This window comes from Physeter macrocephalus, unplaced genomic scaffold (assembly GCF_002837175.3).
Source record: "Physeter macrocephalus isolate SW-GA unplaced genomic scaffold, ASM283717v5 random_1445, whole genome shotgun sequence".
In the NCBI taxonomy this organism is placed as follows: domain Eukaryota; kingdom Metazoa; phylum Chordata; class Mammalia; order Artiodactyla; family Physeteridae; genus Physeter; species Physeter macrocephalus.
Window position 1 is genome coordinate 4,333 of NW_021146787.1, and position 20,668 is coordinate 25,000.

At 49.3% G+C, this 20,668-nt stretch overlaps 1 protein-coding gene and 1 long non-coding RNA gene across 3 annotated transcripts; one reads left to right on the forward strand and one right to left on the reverse strand.

Moving 5' to 3' along the window:
- The first annotated feature begins 12,567 nt into the window (after positions 1 to 12,567).
- LOC102990627 (diphthamide biosynthesis protein 3-like) lies at positions 12,568 to 13,783 on the forward strand. Its single transcript, XM_024130771.3, has one exon. It carries the CDS (start codon positions 13,395 to 13,397, stop codon positions 13,683 to 13,685), a length of 291 nt encoding a protein of 96 aa, XP_023986539.1. The 5' UTR covers positions 12,568 to 13,394; the 3' UTR covers positions 13,686 to 13,783.
- A 1,279-nt stretch (positions 13,784 to 15,062) lies between these two features.
- On the reverse strand, positions 15,063 to 20,662 carry LOC114485506 (uncharacterized). 2 transcript variants are annotated; one of them, XR_008616868.1, is made up of 3 exons: positions 18,668 to 20,652; positions 15,818 to 16,807; positions 15,063 to 15,532 (listed from the first exon to the last, which is right to left on the reverse strand). It is a non-coding gene; the product is annotated as an uncharacterized lncRNA (long non-coding RNA). The 2 variants fall into 2 exon arrangements; XR_003678917.2 differs by lacking the exon at positions 15,063 to 15,532 and having other exon boundaries at positions 16,295 to 16,807; positions 18,668 to 20,662.
- Positions 20,663 to 20,668: the final 6 nt, after the last annotated feature.

Genomic DNA, 20,668 nt, shown 5'->3' on the forward strand with positions numbered 1-20,668 from the left:
TCAGCCTTTCATAGAGTCAGGCAGACACACTCATGTACATGACCTCAAGATAAAATTGCTAATTTTCTCGTATCTTTTTGCCCAGATTCGAGAAAATTAGGCTTTGCAATAAAATAGGCTTTGCAGTTCAGAGTAAGGTGACAGCTGAAGTTAAGGCCCTCTCCTCCCAGGAAACTGGGAGGTGGGACATTATTGTTTCAAAGAGATAGCTCCCAGCTGCTAGAGGAAACCTTCAGAGTATTAGATTGGCAATTAAAAAGGTGCACGTAACACACCATTGTGAAGCAATTATACTCCAATAAAGATGTTAAAAAAAAAATGGTGCCCATACATGTGAAAAAGACAAAGAAATTCTGGAAGAAAAAGGGGAAGGAAAGTCTCTTCCCTTGTATTCAGCTGGGAAAATTAAACCCCTTATTATTTTTTTAAATATAGGCTTTATTTTTCAGAGCAGTTTTAGGTTCATAGCAAAATTGAAGGTTCCCATACCCTCCCCACCTCCACGTATACCGCCTCCCCCACCATCAGCACCCCGCCCAGACGGTACATTTCTTGTAGCTGATGAGCCTATATTGACACATCGCTCTCACCCGAAGTCCATAGTTTACATTACAGTTCACTCTTGGTGTCGAGTTTTGACGACTGTATGATGACATGTATCCATCATTACAGCATCATACATACAGAGTATTTTCACTGCCCTAAAAATCCTCTGTGCTCTGCCTGTTCATCCCTTTCCCCCCGCCCCAACCCCTGGCAACCACTGATCCTTTCACTGTCTCCACAGTTTTGCCTCGTCCAGAATGTCATCTAGTTGGAATCATACAGTATGTCATCTTTTCAGAATGGCTTCTTTTAATTAGTAATATGCCTTTACATTTCCTCTATGTCTTTTCATGGCCTGATAGCTCACTTCCTTTTAGCACTGAATAATATTTCATTGTTTGGAGACATCACAGTTTATCCACTCACCTACTGAACGACATCTTGATGGCTTCCAAGTTTTGGCAATTATGAATAAAGCTGCTATAAACATTCATGTGCAGGTTTTTGCATGGAGATAAGTTTTCAACTCCTTTGGGTGAGTATCAGCAATATGATCCAGCGATACTGGATCATATGGTGAGAGTATGTTTAATTTTGGAGAAACTGCCAGACTGTCTTCTAGAATGGCTGTACCATCTTGCATTCCTACCAGCGATGAATGAGAGCTCCTGTTACTCCACAATCCTGTCAGCATTTGGTGGTGTCAGTGTTTTGGATTTTAGCCATTCTGATAGGTTTGTAGTGGGATCTCATTATTTTCAGAGTGTCTTATCTTTAATTTGTATTTGCCGTTACTACGCCAGGGCCAGAGCCCACAGACAATGCACACAGGTGATGTGGGCAGAATTCAAAACAGAGCAGTGATTTGGGGTATTTTCTGCAAAAAAATACTGAAAAATGACCAGTCACAAGCCTCAGAGAATTGGTAAAAAATGAACCTGTCGATAAGATTTCTGCAGTTTTAACCTCCGTTCCCCATTCCCAATGCAACATCTCAGTTCTCACTCAGGATTTGCATTATAAGGAGGTCAGGTCTGCCAAGACTCACATGATCTATGTGTGCCTGAGAAGAGCTCCTCCCCTAAATAGCTATCAATAAATACATATACAAATGCAAGACTGGCAAAACCTCACCAGTAGAGAGTCATTTCTTTGAGTGAATCATCTTCAAAGCATTGTTAAAATGTACTTTGAAATAGGTGAGATCTTAAGCCACATATGACAGCTAGTTGAGGACAAAATACTGGGGGAATGGGCTCAGCGTAAGTGTGGTGACAGTGGAAGGAGCAAGGCTGAGGATGCTATCTTGATTTTTAGAAAATCTCAATAACATGCAAACTTAAAAGCTGTTAGTAGCTGCTCAGTGTCAGAAAGTTGCAAAATGTGTGCTGATTCGGTGCCCACCTGCCTGCCTCCATCCTCCTGCCTCTTGTTTTTGTCAAGTCTCTCTCCCTTTTAGGCAATTTAGAGCATAGAGAGCTCTAGAGAATAAGGAACAATGACACAGCCACTACCCAGGTTTGTCAGATATTAATGTGTTGCCGTATTTATGTCAGGTTGATTTATTTTCTTTACAGAAAGAAGTCATCAGAAGCTTTCCCTCCCCACATATACCCACTACCCTGATTTTTGTGTTTATTATTTCTTGGCATGTTTTCACATCTCTACTGTCTATTTGTATACCGGGAAATAATACACATTTTTACAATGTGGCAATATTGTATATGCATCCTTCTGCAATTTGTTATTTTGTTGTTAGTGACCCCAGTTTCTGAAACGGTGAATGAATAACTCTTGGAAAAGTCCCTCAGAAAACTAAGTAAAATCTCCCATCTAGTTAGTAAATTGCATGCTGAGAAAATTCCGTGTGTATTAAAATCAGGCAAAGAACACTGTCTTTTTTTTTTTTTTTTTTTTTTCTTCTGGCCGCGCCGCAAGGCTGGTCGGATACACAGCAGGAGGATAAGTCCTCACTGAGGCATCAGTCATAGAAATGAGGAGTGCCAATGACAAATTGAAATGTCAGCATTATTAGCAGTTTTGCTTGGAAGCTGTTTGATACTAATTTAATGATAAAACAAGAAATAGGACGGATTTGCCCTGGAAAGGGGGATGCTGACTTGGGAAAATGGGCTAAAAATAAAGCAAGGGAAAGGGAGAATAAATATTAGGCCAAGTGTCCTAAATGCAATAACTTTGGAGTCTTCCCCAGAGGAAGCATTGAAATGCCTGGGGAGACGCAAAGGAGGACAGATGGATTAGCATGCACGTGAGTCCCAGGATCCAGCGTCTAAGATGTAGGGAGGGCTACCTGTACATCTCTTTATGTAACCGTGCTGCACGATGAAGTTGGGGGAATTAATATCTGTTAACTAGTCGGCTGGTTTCATGATCCATTCCCTTCGAGCTCATCCATTAATGACCTTGTGAATGTTGGGCAACCCATGAGATTTCTTCTGGCCGCGCCGCAAGGCTGGTCGGATCTTACTTCTCCAACCAGGGATCGAACCCCTGCAGGGGAAGCACGGAGTCCTAACCACTGGACCACCAGGGAATTCCCAAGAATACTGCGTTTATGGGTGAAACTGCGGGACAATTGCTCATTGCATGTTGCAGGGTATCAAGTATCCTTGGGCCCTGCCTACTGAAGGCTACCCTTGCTCTGTCATTCTGACAAATGGAAACACCTTCAAATTTCCAAAAGATCCCAGGGGCCAATCTCGCCCCCTTTGGGGTCCACGCCTTTAGTAAAATTGCCAGGGGAAGCATGAGCACACCTTCAACTCCACAGGATGAAGCAAAGGCCCCCCAGACCCGTGCATTTCTGTTCAGCTGCTCAACATCGTCCATACGTACATCATGTTTGCTCTGCTGTTTACTGCTTATTCATATCCTTTGCTCATTTTTCCCGAGTCCTTCCTGACCGATGTGTGTGTGTTAACCTGTTATCTATTCCTTTGTGGTATGTCTATTAGTCTGTTATCTGTTCCTTTGTGGTGTATCTATTAGTCTGTTATCTGTTCCTTTGCCTTTGTGTGTGTTAACCTGTCATCTGTTCCTCTGTTGTGTCCATGTGTGTTTTAACCTGTAATCTAACCTATTATGTGAAGACCTTTCCCAGTTTGTGGCTTGAACCACTGGACTGGGACCCATTTTTGTTGGGCAGGGAGGGAGGGAACTCCTTTAGCCAGAACCTGTGCCCGTCTGTGGACTAGCCGGGACCTCCACCTTCTGGGTTGAGGTGTGAAAATATCCTCTGGCTTGCTCAGTGTGAGGCCCCACGGACCAGGGGTTCCCTTCTCGGCCTGAGTTCAAATCCACTTCTAGGCGATGATGAGAAGACATCTCCCTCCCGAAAGAGGGGCCAGAGGTCTCCAAGGGGGAACATTGGATTGGGGTAGGGAAGAAAAGGGTGGTAGTGCAAAGGCTGGACGCCTGGGTCCTGGAAAGAATCCCCTTGTCCCCCCCTATCCTATCCTCAAATACAGTGCCGCTTAGGTAAGTGAAAGGCGCTGAAGCCTGACCCCTAGAGGTGGTTACAGTAACTACACCTCCCCCTCCCTCCCAGGGAAATTGCTAGGGGCCAGGTAGTGGGCAGACATAGAATTATAATAAATGGGGACAATAATAATGACTCTCATAGTGTTTACACAGTAAGGCGCCAACGAAGACTTATTGTATCATTTAATTTTCTCAACAATCTTAAGAGGTAGGTATTATTGCCCCCATTTCATAGATGTGGAAAGTGAGGCACAGAAGGGAATAAGTAACTTGTCCGAGGTCACACAACACGTAAGCAGTGGAGTTGGGGTTTGAATCCAGAATCCATGCCCTTAACCCCTACAGATATACAATTTTAACATTCCTTCAGCATTTGGCAGTTTTCTAAGGGTGCCCAGCTTGTCTATTCCTGTTCTTGTTTTGGACTCTGCTCCTCCAGTTCTCCCTCCTTCACCTAAGTCTTCAACATTTCCTGACCTAATGCCTCAAAGGCCAAGAATATGCCCATCCCTTAAAAACTGCCCCTCAAATGCAAATTCAAAGCACAATGAGACATCACTATATCTCATTAGAATGGCAGAAATTTAAAGAGACAACCAATTATAAGTCTTGGTGAGGATGCAGGGCAGGTGGACACTCCTGAGCTGCTGGCAGGGATGTAAAACCCTGCGGCCACTTGCAGAAACATATTTTTATAAAGTTAAGATACACCTACCGTGCGACCCGGTGCTTACCCACGAGCAATGAGAACATTCGCCAAAGACTAGCCCACGTTGCTCACAGCAGCTCACTCCTGATCACCGCAACGTGGAAGCGCCAGGCTTCCTTCAACAGATAAAGAAACCACAGTTCACCCGGACAGGGGACCATCCCTCAGCAGGAAAAAGGGACAAACTACTGATACACATAGAAAAGCAAAGAAAACAGCAAAGAAAAGTCTCAAAACCATTACACTGAGCTGAAGGAGGCAGACAGAAAAGACTGCACATGGGATGATTCTACTTGAAATGTGGACAAGGTAGAACAAATCTTCAGTGATGGGCAGTAGGTCGGAGAGTGCATGGTCCAGAGGTATGTAAATTATTACTGTGTGTAAATTATACCTAAAAAAAACAACTGTATTCGAAGAGTCCCCTTTCATCCCAACACTGCAACCCTGTCCTATATTTTCATTCGTCACCTGCCACAAAAATAGTCCACTCCCTCTGGCTTCAGTAACCGCCCTCTTCCCCACCAAGGAAACTGTCCTCTCAAAGGGGGACCCACCTCACCCCAGGGGCTGGACCGAAGGGGTGGCACCGTGCCTCTCCACGTAGCAGGGACACCAGTGATCGCCTGGAAACTCACCTGCGCCTGCCTCCCACTTCAGGCCCACCCTCACACACCTCCTCCTTCTACAGCCTCTCCCCAGGGGGTAGCAGCGCCCATGACCCCCAAGTCATGATCTCCAGCCCAGACTACTCTGCCGAGCTCCATGGCTGAGGACCCAACTGCCTCCCGGGCATCTCCGCCCACCCAGATGCCACGGTCCTTCAAGGTCAAGATGTTTAAAACCTGATCCATCTTCTTCCTCTGAAACCCACTCCATGCCCTGCCCAGCGACCCGAGTCCTGAACCTGGCTGCCACCTGCAACCTCTCCTCCCTCTGTGTCACCCTCACCCCTCAGGGCCCTGCAGACCCGGCTTTCCCTCCCCACTTCTCCTTCCTTACTGTCCCTCTCTGTGCCTTAGTACCCGCCAGGGTGGCCCCCACAAGAGTGAGGGTGATGTGGGAAGATCCAACAGGAGTCACGCAGCCTGGTTGTCACAGAGGGGTCCCGGCCTGCGAGGAATTAGTTATGTGGCTACTGCGTGCTGTCCAAGGGAAGAAGCGTTGGTCCCCTCTTGTTCATTAGCTCAGATGGATGTCACCACAGGGGATGTCCTGGCCACTTGGGACGGGAGAGGGCTGGTGTCTGCTCCGTCCCGGGCGGAGGGCAGCTTGTGTTGTCTCTTCCTGTGTCACCCGCCACTGTCCCCCCGGAGCAGGGCTCAGGTGTCCCGAGATCCACAAGCCCCGGGCCTGCTGTGACGACGGCAGGAAGGAGTACCCCACCGAGTCACACCCATTGTGGTCTTGGCTTTTGGCCCTGAGTCCCAGTCGCCTAAGCTGGGAGAGGGACAAAGAAACTCCTCCTCCCCAGCCCTGCTATGGGGTTTCAACAGCAGGTAAGAGTGAGCAGTTAGGACCGGGCTGCGATCTCCACTCTCCTCCTTTTTCTCTTCTTTTTTCTTTTTTGAAAAGTAATTCATTTATTTTTTGGCTGCGTTGGGTCTTCGTTGCTGCACGCGGGCTTTCTCTAGTTGTGGTGAGCGGGGGCCGTGGCGCGTGCGCGTGGACTTGGGGCCCGGGGCCACCGCGTGACATCTCTCACACCCCCTTCCTTGCGGAGCTTTGAGATGTTAACACGCGGAGCACCGCCCCCCCGCCCCGGCGTCGGGCTCCCCTCCCTCTCCTGCGGAGTCCCCTGCTTTCCGATCGCCCTTCACCCCGAAAACCCGAAAAGGAATCTCGGAAGGTGAGAGAAGAAACCATGGACAAGCTTGCGGGTCACTAGGGCAGGGCCTCGGGAACCTACACCCCAGTACAGGCTGTAGCGGGTCAGGAATGCGGAGTAAAAGGGCGCAGAGTCCGTGCCTTCCTCGGACTCCAGGGGGCGACAGAGCAAACGCGGCCGGGGCCGGGGCGGGGCCGGGGCGGGGCCGGGGCGGGGCTCAGGCTCCGGCCCAGCGGCTCTCAACTTAAGAGAGACCCACCTCGCCCCACCCTCACCCTCACCCTCATCCTCATCCCCGGACGCACCAGCAGCCCCTAAAATAGTTGTGTTATTTGGGGTTAAGTCACATGGACAACTGGCTGCAGGTGTCACCTGTTTAAGAAAAATCGTTGGGAAAAACAACCTCGAGATTGAAATAAAATTTTTGTCTAAAGCAATTTTCATTTTGTAGTGGAACACCAGAATCCAGCTCGAGAAACAGGCGTAAGTGGAAACAACCGATTGGGTTCAACTGCTTCTTCATTTTGCAGATGGAAAAAGGTGAATCCAGAAATGTGGATTGTCCCCCCAGTGCCAGAGCAAGGGCGAGAACGCGGGTCCTCCACCCTCCCCAGCAGTCAGCCCGAGGTCACTTCTTTATTCCAGGGGCTGCATCTTCCCGAGGGGGTTGTATAACCCAGGCAGCTTCCAGCAGCATCGGCATCACGTTGCACTCGTCAGAAATGTAAAATCGAGGTCTGCCCCTCGACCCACTCAGTCTGCCTCTGCACGAAGCCCCTCACCCCAGCCTGAGGCTGCAGTGCGGCTCACACGCTCACGTATGTGCCGTATGGTCAGGCCTCTCGCGACGGCAGTCCTCTTGCTCTCTGTCCATCCCCTTCCGGACTAGGGCCTGCTTCACCTACACCCTCTGCGCAAGACTGAGCTTCCTCTGTACGTGCCCCAGGCCCCAGCTGGTGATTGTTCTTATCAAAGGGGCGGTGAGGGGTGTGCCCGTCTGCTGGTTTCCCTGGTAACTAATGAGCCAACCTGACGCCAATTGCCCCCATAACCGGTCATCTCCCCTTCCCCACCGGAAGTGAAGGCTGCCGCCGCTTCCTGTCACTGTCGGCCTCACACGGTGGGGTGTCGCTCGGGGACCTTGCTTCAGACGTGTAAGCTCCCCCATCCATCAGACCACTGATGTCTCTGTTGCTGACTCTGGGCTCTTTCTTCGGTCTTGTAGGCCTGCGGGGTGCGTCCCAACAGTGCACACGTGTGTACGCATTCACGTGTACGTGAAGCATCTGGGGGCTGTGGTCCACTCTTGGAAGGCTCGTGTTCTAGTCTTGGTTCTCACACGAATGCGAGGTGACCCTTGGCAGGCGTCACAGACTGAATGTTTGCGTCCCCCGAATTCATAGGTTGAAATCCTAAGCCCCAGTGTGGTGGTGTTAGGTGCTGGGGTCTTCGGGAGGTGCACAGTTATAGGGGTGGAGGCTCACGAGTGGGCCTGTGCCTAAGGGAGACCCCGGAGAGCTCCCTCATCCCCCCCACCACATGAGGACCATGCCTGTGAGCCAGGAGGCAGGCCTCTCCGACACCCAATCTGCCGGCGCCTTGACCTTGGACTTCCCAGCCTCCAACGGTGAGAGAGAAACCTCCTTTGTTATGGGCCACCCAGTCTGTGGTGTTCTGTGAGCATGGCCCGAGTGGACCAAGGACAGCAGGTCACAACTTCTCGGAGCATCAGCTTCCTCCTCTGTAAACCTGAGAGTTCCAGCCGTGTGAACTTAGCTTGATCACGCTTACAGTGACCAGCTCGTTCTGGTTTGCCAGGGACTGTCCTGGGTTCCAAAGTGAAAGTCTGACCTTGTGGGACCCCCGAGGGCGGCCACAACAAGTACCACAAATGGGGTGGCTTAGAACAACAGAAATGTATTCTCTCCCAGATATGGAGGCCAGAAGTCTGAAATCCAGATGTTGGCAGGCTTGGTTCCTCTCTGGAGGCTCAGAGGGGAATCAGTTCCATGTTCTCCCAGCTTCTGGTGGTGGCTGGCAACCCTTGGCATCCCTTGGCATGTAGCTGCATCACTCCAGTCTCTGCCTCTGTCCTCATACGGCGTTCTTCCTTCTGTGTATCTGTCTCTCCGAGTCCAGATTTCCGCTTTTTATAAGGACACTAGTCATTGGCTCAGGACCCACGCTACTCTAGTATGACCTCATCCTAACTAGCTACGTCTGCAAAGACCCTATTTCCAGAGGAGGTCACATTCACAGCTGCTGGGGATCAGCTACAACATAGATTTTTAGAGGACAGCATTCAATGCCCCTCAAGTCCCAGGCAAACCGGGGTGGTTTGTCACTCAGAATGCTCTGAAGTCCTGTAGTCATAGAACTCCTACCTGTGGTCCCCCCTCATTCTTAGGTATCATTGCCTAAGCGGTTCTCAAAATGTGGTCCCTGAACCACTAGTAGTAGCAGCCCTGGAACTTGCCAGAAATCCAGATGTCTTTGCGGAATCAGAAACTCTGGGCATGAGCCCCCCACCCCAGCCCTTGTGCCTTCCCGAGCCTTCCAGGTGGCTCTGGAGCATGTCAGAGTTTGAGAACCAGTGGCCAGCAGATGAGCCGCCCCCGCAGGCATCCCAGGGGAGTCGGTGGCTGATTTGGAGCCGTTTCCATCATTTTACGTCACGCAATGCTCCAGTTACAGGCACGGAAAAGGCTGTGCCTCTGAACGATTTCTGCTCTGGGATAATACAGATCCACACGTCAGGGCCGAGGAATGTAACCTTTCCAGCTGCACCAGCTGTCAACACCAGGCTGGCACTCTGCTTAAGCCTTTTAGGGTAAAGTTCAGGACATGTCAATCTCACAGCAATGCCCATAGAAAAGCCAGAGATTACCGTATGGATTTACTTGGATTCTTCGTTGATCTGGTAATGATGGGAGGAGGGACTAAAATGATAAAACACTAGGAAGCCAGAGACTCTTGCGGAGGGCGGCTCTCCCTGTGGGAGCGGCAGCCGGGAAGGGGCTGCTTTGTTTTTGGAAGAAATAAATCAAAGCTCTGCCCGGGCCTTTCTTGGGCAGCAGTAAGAACTGGGTGAAAGGTCTTGATTGCTGAGGCCATAATATTTCCAGAATCCTATGCTATTTCTTGAGAAAATTCATAACTGAAAAAGATGAGCTGGGAATTCCCTGGCGGTCCAGTGGTTAGGACTCCGTGCTTTCGCTGCCAAGGGCGTGGGTTCGATCCCTGGTTGGGGAACTAAGATCCTGCAAGCTGCCAAAAAAAAAAAAAAAAGAAGAAAAAAAAAATGAGCCAAGGCCATTTCCCAGGTTGTAATAGAACGCGGGAGCTGGAGGGGCCTTGGAGCGTGATGACGTCCTCAGAGGAAGGACCGAGGTCCCCACTCGGAATCTGAAGGAAGAAGCTGTCTGTCCCCCGACCAGGGCTCATCCACTGCACGGCCACAGCGTTCGACGGGGCGTGTGTGGGACTGAGCCCCGTGGGTCCAGAGGGACCTTCAGTGCATGTGACCGTGAACTGTGGCAGACCCACATGTCTTTTATTATCATGTGTTCTTGATACCTCGGGCCAGACTGGAAGGAAACTTTTTTTTTTTTTTTTTGGCGTGGTAAACTTGCTTGTGGAGGTAATTTGTGATTCTCCATCTGGCCTTTTTGGATGTGCAGCCCCGTGATGATACGGCAGCACTTCCGGAATTCGGAGCCACCGACTATGGCGGGGGACGCACAGTTGGGCACCTCGGGAGCTTCAGAAAGCAGTGGAGGCCCTGCTGTCAGGTGGAAAACTCAGGCCGGGCGTCTGGGTCAGCTCAGCATGCGCAGGACAGTGGTCTGCACTTGTACTTGGGCTTTGGGAACAGCGAAGGCTTTCATACTTGGGTCCATTACAACAATCCCTGACAAAGGGAGGTTTCCTAGGTGCAGGAATCAAGACCAGAGACTATGAAGAAGTTACCCAAAGATACGCACTAGCTGCAGAGATGGGACCACAACGGCTACCTTTTGAGTCTTAGTCCGAGGCTGCATTTATTTGGGGTTCCCTGTGGGTATTGGGGTTGTGTTCACACATGCAGTGGTGCGAACAATGAACTAAGAGATGGGGGGGTCTCTCTGGGAGCAGGCCCCTCCTCTGAAAACAGATGCTAAGTTAGCTCTCAGCATCTTTGCAGTCCTAACTCCAGAGCTGGCTTCCCCAGGTCATTCTAGGAAGCTATCAAAGGTACGGAAAGGTACTAAGGATGGGTAACACAAAAATGTTACTCAGCGTAAAGTTTTTTGGCTTAATGTGAAACTGTCCGCTCTTGGGGAGGTGAAGGAGTGGGGTGATTCTGGAATTTTCTGAGAACGCTTCTGAAGGCGCCCTGGTTTCCTGCTGGCATAGCCTTCATGGCACAACAGTCTCGGTCAACTGGAGTCACCAGGGCAGCCAGAAGCCTTCTGCGAGCAAGCCTCTCACATGTGGCTGCAGCCCGCAGGAGCTGGAGATATTTTTCTCTGGAGTCTAGACTTCTCCAAGAATTGTTAAACCTTGTTTCCATTTAGCCGATCGTCTAAAAGGCAGCGGTCACGGGGCTTCCCTGGTGGCGCAGTGGTTAAGAATCCGCCTGCCAATGAAGGGGACACGTGTTCAAGCCCTGGCCCAGGAAGATCCCACGTGCGGCGGAGCAGCTAAGCCCATGCGCCACAACTACTGAGCCTGCGCTCTAGAGCCCGCGAGCCACAACCACTGAGTACACGTGCCACAACTACTGCCACAACCACCGAGTACACGTGCCACATCTACTGAAGTCCGCGAGCCTAGAGCCCGCGCTCCACAACGAGAAGCCACCGCAGTGAGAAGCCTGCGCACCGTGACCAAGAGCAGCCCCCGCTCGCCGCAGAGAGCGCCCGCGCGCAGCAAAGAAGACCCAACGCAGCCAAAAATAAATAAATAAATCAAAAAATAAATAAAAATAAAAGGCAGCGGCACATTCTGCATCCTCTGACTTACTGTTAACGAAGACTGCTGCCAGCCGAGTCCGAGGCTGGCTGCACCAACAATGGTAGGGGCGCCTGGTAGCTGCACTCCTTCCTTGTTAGGAGCCGATAAGGGGTGGACCCAAGATTAAAGGTTATCCCGGTGCACTGTGTGAACGGTGAGGATGTCCTCTACGCTGCAGCAGACACAGGCCAAGTTCCACGGAACCCGTCTAGGAAGCAGCCCATGGGAGGGCTCAGCTACTCATCCATTCAACAAACAGCTTTGGGAACAGCTACTGCAGAGACCCTGGAGGGTCACCATCGGCGAGAGCGCAGGAAGACCCTTCAAGAACTCAGTGAGAACACTGGCAAAGAACTGTCCAAATAAATCACTTTCTCATAGGTCTGGAGATTAAAGGCTTGCACCAATCCAGGGGTGTTTAAGGAAACCGGCTGATTCTCAGCACAGCGAGATTTGGGGCACTGTCACTTGCCCTATTGCCAGACCCCTCCTTAGCAGCTGCATGCAGGGTCAGGATGGGGCTGGTGCTTTCTCAGCCCCCTGATCAGAAAACTGTCGTCATCTGCAGTGTCTGGTAGTTCCCTAGAAAACGCCATCTGCAAGGCTTGTCTTTGACCAGCCTTTTCCCTGGGGGTGTCTGTCAAAAACAATCCGTGGCAGTTTATTTGACATCGAGGCAACGACAAACGAACAAAAAACCTCTTCTTTTTTTAACAAGAAAGGCTGGAGAATGAGATGCCCTAGAGACCCTGAGCAGGCACAATTATTACTAAAGGGTTTTAAGCAAGGGGCTGACACAAAACAATTTATGTTTTAAACATAAGTTGACTTGGGGAACTCCCTGGTGGTCCACGGGTGAAGACGCGGGCTTTCACTGCCGTGGACCCAGGTTTGACCCCTGGTCGGGGAACTAAGATCCCACAAGTGATGCGGTGTGGCAAAAAAAAAAAAAAAAAAAAAAAAATTGACTTGGGCTGAAGTAAATGATTTGGAGGGTGTGCACAGTGTTAGAGACTAGTATGCAGTGAAGATGGAGAAAAGTGGTCAAAATATATTTGAAGGCAGGGCCCTTAGGATTTGTTGATGGATTGGCTGGGAGGGGACACAAGGGAAGAGGTAGAGGATGGCTCCCAAACTCGTAGCTTTAGTATCTAGTGGATAATGGTGCCATTTCCTGAAGCAGGGTCCAGGGGAGACCACGTTTTTAGGGAAAATCAAGAATTTGGGCGTGACAAATTTCAGATGCCTATGAGACATCTAAGAGAAGCCAGGCCTGGAGCCCACAGAGGTCAGGGTGGGAGAAATGAATTTTGGTCTTCAGGAAACACGGCAGTGAGAGCTATGTGACGGATGAAATCAAGGAAGGGGAGAAGGAAAAATGGCCCATTGACAGGTTAACAGAGGAGGAGACAGCCAAGGAGACTAAGGCAGCAACGGTGAGCTGGGAGGAAGGCCAGAAGGCGGAAACAGAGACCTTCAAAGAGAAGTCACCAACCGCGTGCAATGCTGCTGGAGGCTCAGCAAAGAGGCCAGAAAATACCTACTGGACTTGGTGACAAGGAGGTGATGAGCAATTCAGGCAAGAGTACCATCAATGACACGGCGGGAAGACACAGCAGTCTAGAGAGGGTGGGGAGTGAACAATTTAGTTTTCGCAAAATTCCAGCACATTAATTTGAATTTGTCCTGTGATTTTACACTTTGTATTATGAGCTGCAGAATAGCCTTGGATATACACCGAGTTTTGTAGTCGCACCTACTGTACTTCAATGAATCTAAGACTGCATTGTATGTCCCACTAAGAAAAATGCCAAAATGGCGGAGGTGACAAGACCTCTCCTGGCCCCAGTGACGATGGCAGCGTTTCATGAGGTGGAGATCAAGGACTTCCAATATGACGAGGACTCGGAGACGTACTTCTACCCCTGCCCGTGTGGGGATTACTTCTGCATCACCAAGGAAGATATGGAGCATGGGGAAGATGTGGCAACGCGCCCTGGCTGCTCTCTCATTATAAAAGTGGTTTATGACAAAGATCAGTTTACATGTGGAGGGACGGTCCCGGCCCCTTCCCCCAACAAAGAACTAGTTAAATGCTGGACTTAGGACTCCGGAGCCTAAACTTTGGGGAATGAGCCAAGCTAGAAAAATCAAATGCAAAGTCACTGGCTTCTTCACGGGGACAATCATTTTGCAGTTTGCCGTTTGTCAGCGTGGATTCTTTCTATCGGCTGCCAAGTCCACCTCCAGTTGAAGAAGCAAGTCCACCACGTGACATACCTGAATCTTGTGCTTAGAACTTCGAACTGGAAGTGCTCCTTTTTGTAGTTTCTTTTTTTTTAGAAGGATATTTATTTATTTATTTATTTATTTTTGGCTGCGTTGGGTCTTCGTTGCTGCGCGCGGGCTTTCCCTAGTTGCGGCGAGCGGGGGCTGCTCTTCATCGTGGTGCGCGGGCTTCTCATCGCGGTGGCTTCTCTTGTTGTGGAGCATGGGCTCTAGGCCCGCGGGCTTCAGTAGCTGTGGCACGTGTACTCAGTAGTTGTGGCGCACGGGCTTAGTTGCTCCGCGGCACGTGGGATCTTCCCGGACCAGGGATTGAACACGTGTCCCCTGCATCGGCTGGCGGATTCTTAACCACTGCGCCACCAGGGAAGTCCTGGAAGTGTTCTTAATTTTCCATCCGAACTTAAAAGAAAATTTCAAATCAGAAAAAAAAAAGAAAAATGCTACAATGTAAGGAAAGGTCTTAGGAGTGATGAAATACACTATTAAAGAACGACATTTAAGTCAAACCTGGCAGTTATAAGAATTTCCTCAGAAGGCTCAGCTAACCCATCATTAGCGTCGCTGACACCTCTAAGGCAGTTTCCTCACTGTAAACAGGGCAGCACCTGCTTCACAGGCTGGACGTGAAGCAAACCAGAGAGGTACTGCTGGCCGCCTTCCACCACCTCCAGGTTACGTGCTCCCCACCACTGGAGAGCACCTGTCGGGCAACATCACACTCGGAACACATCACAAGCTCAGCCCGTCAGGTAATCCGATCAACCGTCTTGTGGGTGGGTCAGTGCACTGGGGAGCAGGACTGCCCGCCCTGGGCTAGTCAAGGGGCAAAGGTCAGACGTAAGTTCTACAGGGTGCAGAGTTCTGTTGTGTTCACGGCACTTAGAACGGTGTGTAGCACACAGCAGGTGCTCAGAAAACATCTGAATGAACAGCTGAGCCGCACCGTGTAAAAAGATCCACGTCACCGCCCAACAGGGCAGCTAGGCCTAGAGGACAGTCCGTGAGAGTCAAAGATTGCTGCCAGCAAGAACAGGCTGCCCCAAGATTCCATTTACACGGAAATCACTTATCAGATGTAAAATGTCGCCTGGATGAACTGAATCCAGATTTAATGTGGTTCCATCCAGTGAGTACTGACACGTATTAGGCCTAAGAATAAACCCTGTTAATAAGTAATGATACTACATTGCTAAAACTCATTTTTATTTAAAAAGTATTTGGTGGAGGTCTTCTAAGGCTCAAATTTCATCCTGGAATGGTAAGACACAAACACTATAAAGATTCAAAATAATGGCATATTCTTTTTTAAAAAATTAATTAATTAATTGTTGGCCATGTTGGGCCTTCATTGCTGCACGCAGGCTTTCTCTAGTTGCGGCAACCAGGGGCTACTCTCGGTTGCGGTGCGCTGGCTTCTCATTACGGTGGCTTCTCTTGTTGCGGAGCACGGGCTCTAGGCACACGGGCTTCGGTAGTTGTGGCATGCAGGCTCGGCAGTTGTGGCTCGCGGGCTCTAGAGCGCAGGCTCAGTATTGTGGCGCACGGGCTTAGTTGCTCCGCGGCATGTGGGATCTTCCTGGACCAGGGCTCGAACCGGTGTCCCCTGCGTTGGCAGGTGGATTCTCAAACCACTGTGCCACCAGGGAAGTCCATAATGGCATATTCTAAAAACATAATTTTTCATTAAAAAATCAGTTACAAAGCAATATTATATTTTATCAATAGACTCAATAACATTTCCCTAAATGTCAGAAATGGCCCTGTGAAATTTTAACTGGGAAGGAACATCATTTGAAGAATTTCGCTCAACTTGAACTCTCAGAGTCGAGGTGATGGCCACCAGGCAACTGAAATCCTCGATTCTCCCTTCAAAGCTGCTCTTGGCAGAACGGGAGGTAGGCAGTCTGGGTCTGAGGGAGGTTCATGAAGTCCTGACACAGAACACTTACCAGGCAACCTTCCCCATCCTTTAAACTCCTGGAGGTTTTGGGATAGTGACAGGCCCATCTATTTTCTGAGTCAGATCCTGTCTGCCGTGGACACCAAGCTAAGTAAAAGGAGGGACAGTACCTCTTCTCTTCAAGTAGCTAAGAGACAAGCAAGGGGGTGACCAGAAGGCTCTAAGTAAGCCTGCAGCCCTACCTGCCTGAAACATTCCAACCAAGGTGGGGAGAACAGTCAGTACTGGGGAGCAACCCCCCTCACCGACCCCCCCAGGGTCACTCGGCTTCAGTCAACAGGAACGCCCCCAGTTCGGGCACTCGACCCCAGCTGCCCACAGCCGCCTGGCGGGCCACTCGCCTGTCTGCAGCCACATCCTCCACTGGCTCCTGGAATGCGACCTGGAGCCTCCTGGGAGGCAGGGAAAGAAGCCCTCAGGACAGGTTTTCTTCTTTAAAAGCCACTCTGAGTAGCACGACGGCTAGGGTTTGCAGCTGTTTTATTTACAAGTGTACACTTAACACAATGAAATAAACACTGACACACTGAAGCCTAGTTAATAGTAGTGTAACAATATGTATCATTTGGATGATTACATTATTTTAAACAACAAACTACACTGAAAAATTAATGCAATAAAATTCTTGGTCATAATATTATTAAGAAATACAATATATAAATTGAAAATACGATTGCTCAAAATTTGAAAATGGAAGTGAACTCATTTGGACCGAGTCAGAGTTTAACATAATCTGAAAGGAGGGGCTGGGGGAGAAGCTCTGACCCAAATGAAATCTTTCAGGTTAACAGAAGAGAAATGAAGCCGAGTTTATCTGAAAGGATAATGGGCAGGTTGCTTCCTCAGGCCGGCCAGCTTCCCAGTGCCCTCAGGTTTTGCAGTAGGATCACATCACTGAGCAGGAAGACTTTCCTTGTGAAGCGGCCCCATCAATTTTTTCTGCCTCCAAAATTATCCTTCTAAAAACATCAACAGCAGTCTGAAACCAAAGAGAAAACCAATGACAATGTTAGTGTTAAAAGCGGAGCCACGAGGAACACTGATACTGCTGCTGGCGGGGCTGGAGAAGGCCCACGGCCTGCCCTGCACGTGGAGGTCCAGGTGTGGAGGCCGCAGAGGCGGCCCCGGGGCCGTAGAAGCCTGGGATTCCTCCCCCCCCTCCCCCCACCTGGTGACTGCAGACCACAGGAACTAACCTCAAATCACACTTCTGAGCCCTGTTTTCATCAGTCACAGGAAGCCCCAGGAGCCATCATCCCGGGCTCCCGCCTACTCCGCCTCCTGCAGTGCCTCTGGACCTCCAGGGTGGAGTATCCCCTGCTGGCTCACTCCCCTCGCCCGCCCGCCCGCCCGTGGGTGCTCTGGGACTACAGCACGGCAGGGGCTCTTTCGCCTGGCTCCGCACCCCACCCCCTGCCTGTCACACCCTTTCCCCTCCCACTTCCTGAAAACTCTCAGCTCTCTTAGGCGGTGAGATGACACCCGTGCCCTCCGAGCCTGCTTCCTCTAGGCCACCTAGAGCCCCGAGTCACCCCCGGCCTCACCCGCCTCCTCCGGGGCAGCGGCTCCACCTCCGCCACCACTCGCGCCACCCTGGCCTTGCACACCCGCCGGGGACCTCCTCTCTCCCCCAACCGCACCTCTCAGCCCCAGGGACCAGCCCTTCACAAGGAGGAGCCGCTGCCATTTAGGGCAGGAAACCCTCCCTTGGGCCTGTCCTTTAAATGCTCCTGTTTTCAAAAGCCTTGCAGGGCAGCACCCAGACCTTGTCACCACCAAGCAGCCGCCCCCCTCCAGCCCCCATCTTCCTTCTCTCGCCTCCCGGGCCAGGGCAGTCACCGTCCTTCTACTCCCTTCCCTGCCACCTGTCTGCCTGCTCGCTGCCTGCACCACACAGCGGACACAGCCCACGGACACACCTCCAGGACCCTGACCCCAAAGGGGACCCCTGCTGCCCCAGCAGCCCAACCACATTTCTCTGGTCCAGTCAGCCCCCAGGATAAAGGGGTCATGACTCTTCCTTCCACTGGGATCGCTAAACCTCTTCCCCGCTCTCACCCTCGGCTGATGACTGGGTTCTACATTTCGCTGGGAAAACAGAAGCAGCATTCATAAGCGAACTCTCCATACTCCATCCACCAATGACCATGCCCTTGAACCCTTGAATCTGGGCTCATCTACTCTGGTTCCCTCTTTCCTGCTGGCACAAAGGAGGCACCCCTAAGTGAGCCCAAGCCAGCCCCAGGCCCACCTCTCCTGTCTAATCAAGGCCATTGACTTCAGCAAGCACCCTCCTCTCTGCACTACCAATTCCCCTCCTTTCCCACGACTATGCAGGCAAGTTGTTATTTATTTCATCCTAAAAAAATGCACAGGGCTTCCCTTGTGGCGCAGTGGTTTAGAATCCACCTGCCAATGCAGGGGGCCACGGGTTCAAGCCCTGGTCAGGGAAGATCCCACATGCCACAGAGCAACTAAGCCCACGTGCCACAACTACTGAGCCTGCGCTCTAGAGCACGCGAGCCACAACTACTGAGCCTGCATGCTGCAACTACTGAAGCCCGCATGCCTAGAGCCTGTGCTCCGCAACGAGAAGCCACCGCAATGAGAAGCCCACACACCGCAACCAAGAGTAGCCCCCGCTCACCACAACTAGAGAAAGCCTGAGCGCAGCAATGAAGACCCAACGCAGCCAAAAAAAAAAAAAAAAAAAAAAAAAAAAAAAAAAAAAAGGCACAGAAAAATGTGTGGAAAGATGCATGCCAAACTCTTACAAAAAAAAATACAGCGTGCCTGGAATCTGGCTTTCTAGATAAATCTTAGCATTCTCCTTGATTACCTGTGTGATCTGACTCTGCCAAAATGCATTCTCTTCCATCAAATTGCTGAAATACAATTTGTGAAGGCCTCCACAGAAAATAAGCCAGAACTGCAAACACATCCCATAGTTCAGTGATAGTCAAAGTGCAGTATTCTCACTGACTTGATAATTTTTACCACTGTGCACTTTGTAATCAACAAATCTGACTGAACTCCACTGAGGACAGTTTATTTTAAAATACTGGATTTTTGCTAATACAAAGCTACATTTGAAAATTTATCAATAAAAAATTTGAGCAGTTCACAAAGATTGGTCTCTGATCACGTGACTATTGATGTGGCTGTCTCTTTACTACACAAATTCTCTCTTCCTACTACACAGACCAAGAGTAGTAAGCATTCTAGTATATATGTGGATTAGAATCAATCACACCTCTTAACATAAGGGATTAGAATTACTTGGTTTCTCCCCACCTGATGGGGAGAAACTCACTAGGCTTAGGATCCAATTGTCTTCAGCACACTCTACAAGGCGAGCAGTGCCGCAAGAGCTACACCCGAGGGCTGAGAAGTGTCTAGACAACTGGTCAGGACTGCTGCTTTCCAAGGATATGCATATCATCACTGTATCTACCTAATTTGGGTACAAGAATCTTTCTGCCTTTAAGGATTATTTCACGTCGAATAAGGTATTTGCTGATCTGACGAAGGTGCTAAAGTAACCGAGACAACAGCGAGTTGGGTCATCTGATCTTCTAGCTTGTCTGGGATGTTTGAGGTCACCGTACCATACTGCACCCTTGCCTTCTTTTCGAGCTTTGGTTAACATCAGATAAATCTACTCAATTTATCAAAACTTTAAAAGAATTACAGCAGTTGGAATTTTTTCATTTTAACTTTAAGCCTTGAGAACAATTTCATCTTTTATATGGGTACTGAAAAGGCAGTATCCTACCTTCTAAAGGAAACTAAAAGGTTAAAAAGTAAATCTCTCCAGAACCATATTAAAAATCTTAAGCTACGGTAAAGTATAACATAAACTAGATAAAAAGTAAATCTATCCAGAACCATATTAAAAATCTTAAGCTACGGTAAAGTATAACATAAACTAGATAGAGAAAAGGCCTGCATCCTCCGACCAAAAAGTAGTTTAATAACATACCCTAAGCATACCATTATGGGTCACTCTCAAAAGATAAATTAACCTGAGGCAACACGCCTTACTAAGCAATCCCTCTGAATTACATGCGAGGTAGGGTCCATAAGGTGTCTACACCTTTGAGGATGCTGGAAGGGATAATAGAGCAACTGCCAGAGACGCACAGAACAGTAACACACAATGCACAGGGGCTATGTGAACCTACATGAAGAGTGAAGCTGCTGATGACGCCTACATAATTATAAAGTCAAACAGAATAATTGTTTTAGGATCCTCAGATTTTCACCAAAAAGAAACACAACAGAGCGAAGTTAGCAAGCAGAACCAAAGATAGCTTAGGGCCGTTCAACTTCACTCCTCCACGTCAAAAAAATTTTTAAATTGAGATACTTGTCACATAGCATGTATTAGTTCCACGTGTACAACATAATGACTTGATGTATGTATATACTGTGAAATGCTCACCACAATAAGTCTGGTCACACATAGTTACAAACTTTTTCTTCTTGTGATGAGAACTTTTAAGATCTACTCATAGCAGTTTTCAAATACACAATATTGTTAACCAGTCACCACGCTATACGTCACATCCTCAGGACTTCTTTATTTTATAACTGGAAGTTTGTACCTTCTGACCACCTTCAAATTTTTATTATGCAAATTTTTAAGCATACAGAAAAATGGGGACAATCGTATAATAACCACTGAGCCCTGCTATCTGAGTTCAGCAAATGTTAACATCTTCGCTATATTTGCTTGCTCTCCTTCTGTCCACTGCCCCATCTATCCCATCTGACACTGAGCTGCAGACATTATGAAACTTGGCCCCTACATACTATGGTTTGCATTTTCTAAGAATAG

Bases quoted from the DNA above. Each gene is read 5' to 3' on its own strand.
- LOC102990627 (XM_024130771.3), top strand. From the start codon at position 13,395: ATGGCGGAGGTGACAAGACCTCTCCTGGCCCCAGTGACGATGGCAGCG.